This window comes from Nelusetta ayraudi, unplaced genomic scaffold, assembly GCF_046127955.1.
Source record: "Nelusetta ayraudi isolate G7.1 ecotype Tasmania unplaced genomic scaffold, CSIRO-AGI_Nayr_v1 ptg000048l, whole genome shotgun sequence".
NCBI lineage: Eukaryota > Metazoa > Chordata > Actinopteri > Tetraodontiformes > Monacanthidae > Nelusetta > Nelusetta ayraudi.
In genome coordinates this window covers 4,292,501-4,307,500 of record NW_027466098.1, presented here as the reverse complement: position 1 = coordinate 4,307,500, position 15,000 = coordinate 4,292,501, and the positions used below count along the sequence as shown (strand labels likewise).

General features: G+C 41.2%; 1 protein-coding gene across 21 annotated transcripts in view; it reads right to left on the bottom strand.

Annotated features, from left to right (window-relative positions):
• Window positions 1-15,000, bottom strand: part of myo18ab (myosin XVIIIA b) — a 119,747-nt gene that overhangs the window by 31,687 nt on the left and 73,060 nt on the right. For all 21 annotated transcript variants that reach the window (XM_076035808.1, XM_076035810.1, XM_076035796.1 and 18 more), the window contains 6 exons: window positions 10,594-10,737; window positions 10,039-10,128; window positions 9,534-9,653; window positions 4,305-4,416; window positions 811-938; window positions 164-318 (listed from right to left, as the gene is read on the bottom strand). In XM_076035808.1, the coding sequence (XP_075891923.1) occupies window positions 164-318; window positions 811-938; window positions 4,305-4,416; window positions 9,534-9,653; window positions 10,039-10,128; window positions 10,594-10,737 (749 nt within the window). The remainder of the gene's footprint in view (window positions 1-163; window positions 319-810; window positions 939-4,304; window positions 4,417-9,533; window positions 9,654-10,038; window positions 10,129-10,593; window positions 10,738-15,000) is intronic.

Here is a 15,000-nt window from a genome sequence, read left to right as displayed (position 1 = left end):
CTGAAGATTCATCCGGCAAAACTATAATACAGGTAGCCCAGAAAAATGAGGGAATAGTCCCAAAGGAATGACGTCTGTGTGTGTGTGTGTGTGTGTGTGTGTGTGTGTGTGTGTGTGTGTGTGTGTGTGTGTGTGTGTGTGCAGAAGACTGTTGTGCACTGACTTCCTCTGCTTCTTCTCCAGGTCGTGGTTGCGGCTCTGCTGTCCCTCCAGGTGGAGCTTTGTGTCCTGCAGCTCAGCCGTCAGCCGCTGGGTCTTCTTCTTTAGCTGCTGGACGATTCGCTGGGACTCCTCGTTGTCTTCCTGCAGTTCACTGATCTGCACAAACAAAAACAACAACAACAAGCGTTGCAGATTTTGAAGTGTCAGGACCTAAGTGTCACCGCGTGGTGGTGTGCCATGGGATTTTTCAACGTAAAAAAGATACAGAAAAAAAGGTTGAAAAACACTGGTCAAGTCTCGATTATATGTATGCATGTATGTATGTATATATGTGTGGAGATATATATATATATATATATATATATATATATATATACGTATGTATGCATGTATGTATGTATGTATATATACACACACACACACGTACAATTAATCAATTTATTGATTATTGTGAGCACTACCAAGGCCCTTTATGTGACAATCTTTCCAAATTTGATGAAACTGGAGCCCTGAGGCAGCAGCAGTTCCCTGCTGAACAACCGCTCCGTCAAGCGCCTTAACTATCGCAATAAACTACGAGTAGTGTTTGTGTGCACCGTGCAGTCACTCGGTCACTCCGTCCTCCCTTCTCCGTGATTCACCACTCACCTTCCTCTCCAGCTGCCGCTTGTTCTGCTGCTCCACCTCCAGCTTGTCGTCAAACTCCTGCTGCAGCCTCTTCTTGGTGAACTCGATCTCCCTGATGGCCCGCTCGTACTTCAGCCTCCACTCACCCCCTGCCACGGCAACCAAGTTCCCGTTACACCCTGAGACGCCACACTCGGCCGGCAGAAAGTGGAGAGCAATTTTTACGAATTTTCTGACACGTCTCTCATGTATAGTGAGGCCGTGATTCCGGAAAAAAATAACCCCCTTCCTGGGAATGCAACCATTTCATCCCATTCACTCGTCAGGCTCACTTAACATTATCCCACTTAGAACAAGGCCGGCGACTAAAAATTCAATAATTCACAATGATTCATTTCAAATTAGCCTGTTCTCCAAACAACATTTAGTGAGCATTTTTCACCAGTTCACTCGCATGTGGCTCACATAGTTGTTGTTTTTTTCACTTGAGGTTTTTTTTTTCCTGATTTATTTTTAATGCAGTTGGAACATCCTAACTGACACAAGCAAACACACGAAAAGAAAAACAAGAAAAGGACATAAAAATGGCAAAATCACAAACATATGGGAGTCTCTTTCAAAACAATCTAACCATAGTCAAGTCTTGTATTTTGTCACCGTTTAGTTCTATATACTGTCCATCTCGTTCAAACTGCGCTTCACAGTCTCATGTTGTGCGTTTTCTTTTCCGCTGTGTAGATCTTCTCGACTCGGTGAGTCCATAGAGCCTGTGTAGCAATATTTCTCCCCTTCCTCATTTCTTTGTTGTAGTTTTTTTAGCAGCAGTTTTAATGATGGATTTGAACTACCCGCTTTGAACAACCCGCTGCTGGTGAAGGAGGAACATTTCATGATGTTTAAACATGGGAGAACGATGTAGCTGATGACAGAGGATGGATTTCCGATAGAAATTCAGTACCGATGCACGAAACGCAGGACCAGATTTAGGCTCTGGGCATCATAGCTGACAAACTCTGCTGTCATTTCCTCCTCTGGCCAGTCTCTCCACATGTTGATGCACCTGTGCTGTGTTATTTTTGTTTTTGTTTTGTTTTTCCCCGTGTCTGTCTCCTGTCCAGTTGCTAGTGTGCCTGTTCCATCTCTCTTGTCTTTCCCGTGCTGTTTTGCTTTGTTTTCGTCCACTTTACCAGGGACATGTCATTTCTGAGCGATGAACCCATAGCTCCATCCTCTCAAAATAGGTTAAATTAGAAAATAACACTGCTGAATAGTGGTGATTATTTGTTGTATCTACGTTACTTAATGCACTACTTTACTTAATACGCTTAAAGTCACACATCTATGATGCAGCGTCTTTTCACCTGAAACATTTCTCCAACGCACGATCCGCACTTCCAACCAAGACAGTACGAATGCTGAGAGTCAGACTAATCAATTTCACATTCACCAAGTCTCTAATGTCGCACAAAGACTCGGGTCTTTATTTTGGTCTGTAAAAACTGGTCCATTTCTAACATTCTTCTTCAAACCACATTTTTTTTCCCCCCTTCTAGCTTTTGTCAAAACATCGACCGAATGCCATGTCCCCAGTTTCTTTCCCTCCGCTGAGGAACTCACGCTGGGCTTTTCAGGAGAAAATTACTATTATTAACTTCAGTGTGGGAGTATGCCTGTCTATGTACGGCTGGAGGGCGGCCAAGAACAAAACCACAGAACTGATTTCAGACAGAGAAAAGGTGGTGTGAAAACCACTGCAGGTGATTGTTCCCCACCGGCTTAATTAAAGTTCTGCTAACAGCTTTTCACTAAATGACTTTGTTGTCACTGACAGACTGTTTGTAACAAGGTCTCGAGAAGCCAAATCCAGAGAGGCGGCAACTTCGGTGCTCCCTTTGTTACTAGAATTACAATTTTAATTTAATTTATTTGTGATTATTGACGCTTTGTCAGGGGGTCAGTTATTCAATTCTCAATGGAAAAACACACATGTAAGTTTGCACATTGGATTAGAAGAAGTCAGCTGATTTTTCTCCAAAATGTTTTAGGCTTTTTGTCGGGGGGAAAAAAGGAAGCCAATGTATTTCTTGATTTAGACAGTTTTGACCTGAGTTGGTCAGTTTTAGACATATCAGGAGGAGAAAATGGCTCCATTTACGCCAGTGAATAGAGTGGAACACAAAGAGCCCCATACAAACGCAACAAATTTCAAAGCTCAACGGCAGCGGCGATCTTCGGAAACGATGACCCCGCTACCCCGCTACCCGAGGCCAAAAACATCACGCGAGTAGTTTCAAGGAGAAAACGCTTCCTTTTAATATTCCTGCACTGAAGTAAACATGTGCCAGCTCATGGATGAAAGGGCAGCTGATTAAAGCCGGCTAATTTTACAGCTCAGCAGAGGTGAACATTTAAGGTTGACTTCCCCACCTCTCACATCAGGATGCCACAAAATATCTGCAGGGACTCACTCCTGAGGTCACTTTTTAAAATGACTCCACAACATGATGCAAAACCCTCATCAGTAGAGATTTAATCTCAGTTCAAGTAAAAGATTTTGTTCGAGCCTATCTGGCGACTTCAAAGAGAATATTCTGATCCAGACACGTTTGTGAATCCTGAGAATTGATCTAATCAATAGCTGTGCAATTGGACAATGACTGTTTGTGAGGCAACATGACTTTAAAGGTCCAGTGGGTCAAATTGTTTTTAAGAGAGGCCGCCTGACAGTGCGTTTCAGATTTGGGGCACTCGAGGAGCATCTATGTTTATGAGAAGCGTTCTAATGGTCGGAAAACCAAATTACTTGTATTGTAGTGTGAGTATACACTACTTATTCATAGATTCATGGGCAGTAAGTCAAGCTTTTGCCCATATAACAGTAGTCCTGTGGTCCTTGGTGCTTTGGTAGTTGCTCGGCAGTTGTTCAGCATTTTCTTTTAAAATTTCTCTCGACACTGTCTGGCTGTATTGCAGCCACTGGCTCCGAAACCAGGCGTGTCACTCCGTCCATCCGGCTTTCTTTGAACTTTTTCTTCGGCCACAGAGAACAAAAACGTCTGCAGCTCTTCATTGACCCGTGGTACAGTTAAGCATTTCAGTTTTTAATACGTGAAAATGTAGAACGCCACATGCGGTGCATTTAAAAAATGGTGGTTCCTGGTTTTTGTCAATGACTCCTCCGACTCGGCTGTCGTCAAAACTCTTACCCAATCAGTGCCCTGCCCTGTACTACGTCACCACGATGGTCCCTGGTCAGCATGCTTGGAACCCCACGAAAGCAGGTACCATAATGGTACCCCTTGGTAGGGGCCAGTGGTTATTAACTGAGCTGTACCGTACCAAGCTGACACCGAGCGAGCCAATGGAAACACGCACAGAATGGCATCACAACAAGCTCCATGGTTAAGTTGCACAAGAAAGATGTTTTGAGTGATACGCAACTTTATTCACAGTTGACTGTTAATTACTTCTCTTTTTTTAATTAATGCGTGAGTTTGCAAAGAAGGTTGACTTACCCGTGTCGTCGTCGTCCATTTCTCCATTTAGTTCTGAAGCCCTGATGAGTCGAGCCTCCATCACCTCCATCTCCATGGACTCCATCTGCTTCTTCATGCTGTCGAACTTGGCCTGGCGGTTGGTTGGACGGGGAAAAAGGAGTTTTTCAATTTTTAAACATGAAAAGGCCTATAACTGCAGGTTTTTCTTGTGGCTGTCGTTCAAAATCGGTTTACTAGGTACTTGGGTGTGATAACATCTTAGAGGCCAGTTCAGCCACACACACACACACACACACACACACACACACACACACACACACACACACACACACACACACACACACACACACACACACACACACACACACACACACACACACACACACACACACACCTCCGCGGCCGGCTCGCGGCGTTTAGCGATCGTTTCGGCGTCTGGTCTAAGAAGCCAGAGGACACCTTTGCATCAGTACGTGATATACGCCGCGGATGGCGCGATACTATGACTTAGCGCACGCAACGCCTATTGTCATCCCGCGCGGCAAGTAAAAGATGTGATGTTGTTGCAGCTGATCGGAGCCGATTTCAACCCGGGTCCCTTGCCGGGTTGTTTGACGCGTTTCAGCACGGCTCGGTGAGCCTGCTCCACTGCCACCAAATGCCGATTGATAACGGCACCACATTACGTTATTTGGCCAGTGGGAAAGGGGCTTAAGAAACATACATTATTTTCAATATTTGTAACCTTTAGTGGATTTCTAAAACCAGGGTGGATCAAGCATGAATGTAGTGTTAGGGCTACAAACAGCATTCAAGTTTTTGTCAAGGCCTAATTAATGCCAGAGATGTATGGGAGCTGTTAACTAATAAGCCATATATAACAGACGCTATATAGAATACAATGTATGGGAATAGCCACCATGCAGCCTTGTGTGTCACCCTCCGTCACACACTCACAGGAAAGAAAGAAAATAACTTCATCTCACACCACTGGAAGAGAGCAATTTGTAATCAGCTTCGACGCATCTGTGCAGTCACAGGGCGGGGGAAAAAAAAAAAATGTTCCCACATCGCAAATACAAATAGAGGGGTGAAAAAAAATCATGACAGAAATGTCAAAGTCTGAACTAAATGGATTGAAGGAGCAGTTGAGAGGGCAGCCGAGGAGAAATGGCCTGACAATATGATTTCACAATTACAGTCCTCACCGTATGTGTTTGTGTGTGTGTGTGTGTGTGTGTGTGTGTGTGCTCGCACGAGCGCACGCTCTGGTGCTTCTGGTGCTAGTGCTCTGAACAAGAGAACAATTGACAGAATGTCCTATACAGCAGACCTACTGTAGCTAATCTGAGGAATGTCCAAACGCATTAGTCTGAACACTCAATCTTGCGTCGAACAATGCAAGTCGTGGAGAAAAAAAAAACACTGAATTTTTAACGCAGAACAGCGCAGAATTGGTGGGGTCACTTCCTGGTTCATAAAGTATCGTGTGCACAACGTACACATCCCTTCTGCATTTTCACACTCAAGAGAGAAAATGTGGCCCAGTGAAGAAAAGAAAAAAAATCACTTTCTTTCACCAAAATGCCACCGAATTACATCTGGGAACTTTTTTTTCCCCATCAGAGGAACATTTTAAATGCTCGTAAATTAGCAGAAATGCGGTTTTGAAATCATTCATTTTATCTGTTGATCTTATATGCCCAGTGATAGAAAGCCACAAAACTGATTCTGGTGCTATATAGAGATATAGTTGTAATGTCATCATTGTCCTGTACTTTGTCTATGCACGTGTGTTAATCCCCAAGAAAAGAAATAGCTTCGAACTGTAACCAACACAATATTCAAACACAAAGTTTAAATGGAAAAAGGAAGCATAACGTAAAAGAATGAGACAAAATACTGTATAGTCCATTTAATGAAAGTACTTTGTCTGTAATGTATATGAAGAATAAGTGCCAACATTTTGCTAAAACATGCACCGGATTAAGTTTCTGTCCACCATATCATTATTGTTTGCTATTCAATTAAACGGTTTTAGGATTTCAACTGGCATGCTTATGAAAACTCCAATAAATCTGACTCCTGCATTGCAGCACTAATGCTCTTCCCTCTTACAACACGGATTAAGTTCCTTCAACTAAAATACAGAATGAAGACTTGAGGAAATCTTAATCTAGCAAGACTTGGAAATGTTCCAGGAAAAGCTGACCTGGAAGTGAAATACATATTTTTTTTCAAGCCTTTTGATGGTCTGAACAAAGAATGTCTCCCTGCTGCCACACAGCATGCTCAGCAGAGCAACACACACCTCAGAAGCTATTGACCACGTTATGAGAGGGGAGAGGACGACGTGCAATACACAACTGAACAATAGATGAACGGTCACTGTTCACGATTGTGCAGGAAAGGACACTACTTGTTTTACAAGACTGTTTTTCATTTCCACAGACTAATTTTAGGCTTAATTAGGAGTTTGCTTTGCTTTACTGTGTTTAAATTACTTTGTTTTAACCGTGAGCAGTTCAGTAATTATGTGCCGGCAATCTGGTGACTGTATTCTGTGATGTGCAACTGATCTGAGGACACTTCGGGCACTAAACTAGACAAATTAGCTTGTTCTCTCGCACCGATGTGGACTTAGCACCACTAACCAATTCTAAATCATCTCAACAGTGCTGACCTTTCAAAGGAAAAGTGAGCTGAAGAACACAAAAAGTTTCAACTCTGTCTGAAATAGTATACAACAACAACAACAACAACGTGAACAGAAAAACATTTCTGCAAAATAAGGTCACATTTTCACAATTCCATTTTTTTTAAATTAATTTAAAAACCAAACTTATTTGATGGGGGCTTTTACAAATGTGTATTGACTGATTCATAGATTATTAAAGGATTATTATCAGTGTTTTACAGAGTCAAAAACTTACTAACTTCACAGTCTGTGTGGTCTTCAGATCCTGGACTGCTTACTAGCTACAAGCTTGGCTGCCAATGACTTCCCTCTTGTAAGTTTAATTATAGCGAAATGGGCACAGTGAGGGGGGGGGGGGGGACAACTTATTGTACACTCTATATACTCTTAATCCTCCAAGTACAATTTCTTTTTAATTACAGTCACCCACAACACACGTGTTCCCTTCTTCACTGTTCCAGCACCATAATGCCCTTTGCCATACATCCAGAGCACACTTGTTTTATTTAGCAACGATACATCTGGTAAGGCCACACCTCGAGATAGCCAAAACAAAATCTGCACCCCCCCCCCAACCTTTCCAAAAATAATTCATGATAAAATTTTTGTAAAGTTGCATGGGTGTCCAACACACTTTTGCAACCACTATTGTAGTTGAACTAATCACATATCCACTGAAAAAAATTAGTGTGAGTAAAATATTGCCTTCGCAGAAGCACACCAGTTAAATAAATAAGGATTTTGGTTGAGAAGCTCTGTCATCGTCCGTCTTTGAATTCAGAGAATCGTCACAGAGTTTTTGAAATAAAAGGCTGCAAAATTAGAATTATTCTCTATATGACAATAATGAGCTAATATGCATTACAGCTAGTATGCATTTGGAATACTAATCAACCTCAAGGGCAGAGCATCTCTAACTAATATATATGTCATCGGGCTCATTGGAACATTTACGTTGGCAGAGAAGAATTCTCACATATTTTCTTTGGCATGGACATCATCAATGTTTAGTGGTAAAGCACCGGCTCTGAATTAGGACTGCAACGATTCGTCCACGTTGCCGACAAAAATCAATAATGAAAATAGTTGTCACCAGACGTGTATTTTTTTCTCCAGTGGAGTGAGCCATCTCACTTCATTGCGATCTCTTTCCGAGAGTCGCACGTGTACAACAGCGTCTCTACTGAGCGGTAGGGTATACATATGGCGACTTGCCGGACAGCAGCGACGCGTGCAAGACTTCAAAAGTTTGGAAACATTTCAGCTTTTAGAAAGCGCGTCGGACAGTTGATCAAAACGGAGTCGGAGTTTGACTCGCCTCCTAAAATATTAGCTTCTAAGCAAACAAGCAGACTGAGACATCATCACAAACAGAACGTATTGGCTAGGGGTTTTTCCCGTATTTCTGAACCGTCTTGAACGTAACTTTATTATCGATGCAAACGCACGTTAGTTTCCATAGAGTATGCACTCTTAGCCGTTAATCTACGTCGGTGCAGGCAATGCCACTGCGCAACCCATTCACAACAACTGCGCACTGGCTGGGGATCAGGATCGCTTTTTCTTTTCAGCTTTTTTCTTATTTAACTCCTTTGTAAAAGCTATCCACCCTGCACTTTATTGATTGTCGTGTAAAAATATTTTCAATTAAAAGATTTCAATACAATGTAACAATTATTTCTAATGTTCATTGGTAACAAAGCAGTTCAAACTATGTGAAACACATACTTTTTTTTTATTTTTATAAAGGATAAGGGACAACAGTCCTTAACTTATTTATTGATTTATGACTACAGATTGAGCACTGTACCTGTCAATTGGTCTTTTTTTTTTTATGAACCAGCCAATCAGCAGAATTTTTTTTTATTTAAGTACCCATCTTTCATGTGTTTATTATCATTTGCCACATAATTAAAGCAGCCTCATGCTAAATTTAAGAAAAATGTAAGTCGGTGACTAGTCGACTATTAAAATAGTCGTTAGTTGCAGCCCTACTCTGAATGGTCGACAGAAATTAAAATAAATGATGCTGTGTCTGAACATGCACATAACGCCAAGGTCCATGGAGGACGTAGTGAGTTACTTGTCAGATCAACAAATATTGCACACGTCTTTAAATTGACAAAGTTTAATTTTATATATGATGTGTGCGAGCCAATGGAGTTAATAGTAAATGCATAGATAAAAAAGAATCCATTAAACTGCATTTTTACAAGGTGCCTTATTGTAATTCATTGTGAAGCTAGCGTTTCTGGCTGTGTGGTAAAATGACTTAATTACCTTTACGCTAATAGGATAACTGGGTTATAAACTGCAACCTAATTGCAATTTACCACCGCTAAAGATTTTAACTCGGCTGAATGGAGAATCAGGACCAAACTTTATACACCGTGCAGAGCAGGAGCAGATAAAACACGTAGGAGGTGTAAATCTGGTCTGTGTTGCAAAGACTCAATATCCGACTGTCGAGTTTTTAAGTGAAAAAACAAAAACAAAACAACAACCCTGTCTTAATATCTAACAGATGTGGTGCCGTCAACGCAGTTTACCTGGAGGTCCTTTGTGTCCTTCTCCAGGCGCAGTCTCTCTGAAGTTTCAGTCTCCAGCAGCTGGGTCGCCGACTCACCAGTGTTGCGCTCGTCTGCCAGTTCTGAAGACAATTCCGTGATCTGATGCAAACACACACACAAAAAAAGCCCAACGCGCCGAATCACAAAGACAGCAAAGCTGACAGTAGATAAGCAGGGACAACATTAAACATTGGCCAAAATATAAGGTCTTTGAGAAAGGGGGGGTTTAGGCTTAAGGCTTAATCTCCCAGTTTCATAGATTCTTTTGCTTTACTTTTTTTTTTTTTACTTTTCCAGAAATTCTGACTTTTTCTTGAATTTCAGAGATCTCAGATCTGAGATCCAAAGCACAGATGCTGAATTGTTGTATGAATTTATTGTCATTGCACAAGTTGCAATGAAATAACAAATAAATAAATTGCTGCTTCAGTACACTATATCTAAAAAGCTAAATAGTTGACACTAGCAACGTCTGTGTGGTTACCCGGCTCTCAAGGCGATCACTGTTGAGTCTCAGCTCATTCCTCTCTTTCTCCACCTTCTCCAGCTTCTGCTTCAGCTGCTGGATCTCTTCCTGAGAGAGAGAAAGACAGGGAATGGAGAAAGACACAGCTGTTAGGATCCAGCAGATGGGCTGAATTAATCAGTCTATTAAATAATTACACCCACAACTGAGTGGAAACTTTTTTTTTGAATAATTAGGCGCTTGGCTTGGCGTTACCACTTCAATGTTGTCTGACTGTTGCGATATATTTAGATCAGGTTTGTTGACGAAAATACTGGGCCCTCAGGAAATTGTCACAAGAAATCACAAGAAATCTTCCCTATATTTTTGTGTGTGACTATTTTTCCATTGAGTATAAAGGCAACATTTAGCTCATAATACCAAATTGTGAGATTCTCACTATGAAAAACAAATGTGAAAATGGAGACTTTTATATGAAGTTCAGTTTATATGAGTTGATCCAAAAATTAAATTTACTTCATCCATGTGTGTGTCTGTTTGTGCGTGTGTGTCTGTGTGTGTCTGTGTACTTACGTCCTTTCCACGAATCTGCTCCTCAGTGAGTTGGACTTGGATAAGCGGCCTGACGGTGGTCATCAGCTTCCACCATGGCCAGCCTTTGACGCCACGATTCTTCTTTATGTTCTTCTGGATGCAGCGGATGGCCATGTCCTGGATCTGTCAAACACAAACATAGCCGTGAGTGACAAAATACAGTAAACAACACGATTTATAATATACATTAGTATAAGTATTATATTGTAATACAGAAAAACATTTTTTTTGGAGTATCTCTCAGTCATATATTGTCATGGACTTGAGTAACATCCCAGTGATGATACACTGCACCAAACAGCAACCCTTTGTCCTCAGCCAAACCATGATACCAGTCAAGGGTCAGGACGCGTCTGTCCCCATCTCATCCCTCCGCTCAGGAGATAAGCCACAGCTGCAACACGATGTCAGCATTTATTAGCGATAAAGCTAGAATAAGCTACGGCAAACTCATTCTTCATTTTTTGCTGTTGCAGATTATGTTGTAAAGAAAATATCACAGTCGCCTGCTACAGTACAATTCTGGAATTCCAATATTTATCACCTATACAAGTCGACCAACACATATCTCTGTGTGCATCTGTACACAAAACTCAAGATACAGTGAAAACCAGAATGAGGCACCAAAACTGATAAGACTATTTAAAACCCGAGAGTTCGTCTGGAGCTATTCCCTAGGGACTTTACCCTGTGATGCAATTTAGAAGACTTGGAACCAATGAGGGGAAGAAAATTGCAGATATTTTGCCCCAAATAGGGCACACAGCTGCTGGCGAACCGGCTTCAGTTTTTCAATCTGTGCCTGGAAACACACCACCAAATGCAAAGCAAGTCATCTTTCGCTGAACAAATGAGTGAATTACTGGCTATGCTAGGCTAATAAGGCTCACGACCAGGATGCTGAGAGACATATAAATTGCCTTCTATGCCAAAAATTGGATTCCAATAAAAACCAAACCAATCTGCCAATCTACATTTTCAATGGCTCTGTCTCACATGTCGACCAGCACACTCAGAGCGGTGTCTGCCTGAGCCCACATGTCCCCAGTGAGAAGAAGGGTGGCAGGCAGCGGGGCGGAGGTTCTGTCTTTGCGCAACTATTTAATGAGGCTGAGTGCTGGTTGGGTAGTAGAGGAATCCCCCCTGCGCTACTCGGCTCCCAATGACTCCATGAATGCTAAACAAACAGAGGAAGGATAGAGAAGGCTGCATGGCTTCAAAGCAGCCGGTGGCTCTTTTCTATTTGTCTATCCCCTTGTGGTGAGGCGCAGTCTCTCAATCTCACCAGGTCCCTCTACTTCCTCCGTTTCTCGGCAGCCAACCTTCACTTGTCTTCCGGAGAACTTTGAACACTGACGGGAGGAGGGAGGAGTTAGGAGAGAGGAGAGAAAAAGGTCCTCAGGGGCATGACAGTAGGAAAAATGGAGTCGAAAGCTTGGTTGGTTTGGTGCTGAGAAAATACTTATAAAGGCCCGGCCAAATTTATATCCGCCTGCTTGAGATTAGGAACCTCTTGGTATCGTCAGAGTGAGGAAAAAACAAGTTCATATTTGGAAAATACCACCCTACACTCCCTAAGTTTGGGATATTCGATTTCCGGGGGGAAATTTAAAGGTTAATTGTGTGATTGACCTTTACATATGTGAATACCAGGGCTGGGCAAGGATTAAAAATTTTAATCGCAATTAATCGCATGATTTCCCTGATTAATCACAATGTACACGCAAAAGAAGTGCATAGTGCACTTTTATTTTAATGTTCTACCATATGAGCAAAGTCTTTTCTTTTCGGGTTCCGCAGAAGCCATCAACACACTTTTACAAAATAAAAGCATGTATTGCAGCTAACCGGCGATCGATAAATAAATAAGCCGCTGTGGGCTAAACGAAGGAGTAATTGTTGACGCGCATGCAAAAATAAATCCAGTCTTGCTTTGAGGTTCTTTTTTATTTACTTTATTCTTTATCACAATGACCTGCGACGCTCACCCCACCACACCAAGCCATCCGAAGCGCACAGGTGACTGTCATTAAATAGCGTTGTGGCTACACGCGTTTATAAATAAATAAGTTAACGAGATAATAACGCGTTAACTTGCCCAGCCCTCGTGAATACATATATACATATACGCGTTAATAACGTTAATTCAAACTCCTTTTAAAAGCACAAATTTTTAACGCGCAATTAACGCCTGGTTCACACCGGGGGTGGAAACACCGCGAAGGTCGCGCGGCAGCCGCAGCCCTGTTCAGGCGGGGTCCACACCGGCTGCGGAAACTGCGGTCAAGCCAGCCAATAGTTCGGCAAAAGCGTTCAAGCTAGCAGACACTTGCTTATTGCTGGCTATAAGCAAGGAAGTTAATTCTTCCATGTCTGCCTTGTAGTACACTACACAAGAAAGCCCTCCCATCCAATTTCAGTAAATTCTGATGTAGTGTTTTCACTCCATGATTCCACCGCAGGCTGGTAGTACATCATCTCAGGATGCTCCACAATAATTTTCAGACATCTCTGATGTAGCATTTCAAAATAAAGTTAATTGATAATTAATAATTAATCAAAAATCCAGTACAGTACAATAAAATAGCAATTTTTGGATGATCTTTATTTTGAAATGCTACATCAGATATGTCTGAAAATTATGGTGGAGCATCCTGAGATGATGTACTACCAGCCTGCGGTGGAATCATGGAGTGAAAACTAAGAATCTTTCAGAAATATTAATCTGAAATCCAGTACAGTAAAACAATAAAATGGCAATTTTTGGATGAACTTTATTTTGAAATGCTAAATCAGAATTTTATGAAACTTATTGTGGAGCATCCTGGGATGATGTAATAGCAGCATGCAGTGGAATCATGGAGTGAAAACTCAGAATTTTTCAGAAACATTAATCTGAAATCTAGTACAGAGACAGTCTTCTCCCTCTTCCTCTGCCATTGTGCGAAGCAGTGAGCAGTTACCATAATACCTGGTGTACACAAAGCAAGCATTAATTTGCGATTAATCGTGAGTTAACTCAGGACGCTATGCGATTAGAAATTTTGATCGACTGACAGCCCTTTTATATGCGTATATATATATACATATATATATATATACATATATATATATACATATATATATATATATATATATATATAAAAATATGTATAAACAAATTACTTTTAATTGTACTGCAAATACACACTTTTATTAATGTATTTAAGTGCAGCTTATTAAGTTTTCGCTGATATAAAAATCATATATCAAGCCAAATATTACACACTGGTTCTTTACAGAAAATGTAAAAAGTTCAAGCTACGGTGATGGGAGTTGGGCATTCAAACATAAGCATCAATGGTAATTTCTTTATCTCAGTGAGAACAATGTAACCGCCACAAAAAACTCCAATGTCTCAATAACTTTTTGTGAGGCGTCGACTCGGTCGCATGGTGTTCCAAAATGTGAATGATGAAGAGGATTGTGTAAATGCAAAACTGTTGGAGATGTGCATTCAAAATTTTGAATAAGTTCACTGGTGCAGCGGAATATCTCTAGCTTTTTCTGAGTAGCAGTAGCAGTCGTAGAAGTGGTGGTGGTAACACACGCTAATCACACTGAATTACAAATATGGCAAAAAAAAAGCATAACTGCACTAAAGGATGATGCACACTCACCAGCCAGTGTTTACTGGTGCTGCACTTTGAGTGCATTCTGGTTCGCTCGCTCGTTTAGAAAAATGCAACGTTAACAGCCCTGACAGCTCAGCGTATTTGGAGAAGCTACTTTTTGAATGCAAAATCCACTGCAAAACCCTACCTTTCAAAAGGACAAAAACGAAAATTAAAAAAAAAAATTGCAGGGTCCCGACAACAACAACCTTAGAGTGCATGCTTCAGCAACGGCTTACAGCAACAACAAATTTGAATCAATTTGGGACAATTTCCAAAGGTGGCAATGAACACTGAGATGTGTGGTTTAAACTGAATGACACTCAGATTAAAATGTGAGGACGATGGGAGATCAAAACTAAAAAAACATCTATTCCGATAAACACAGACACACTTGGGGAAGACCTTCAACTCGTGTTCCAGACATTGGTACATGAATAGTTCTCCATCCGTTAAAACTCAACCCTAACAACCCTCACTTTTTCTTTATTATTGATGAGAGACTGGTCTTCACTAAATATTTTAGCCATTATAGCCACATTTTTATGTTGGCCATTTGTTTTTGTGACATTGTATGTAGTGACCAATAAAATCTTTTGGTTCACTGGATTTTGACTTGGATGGAACAATTTAGGTATAAAAACTGAAGCATAAACTGGCAATTTGTGTTCTACTTGACAAGGGTCACTCAGGTCAGAGAAAAATACCCATATTAGCCATAAAATTGTAACCA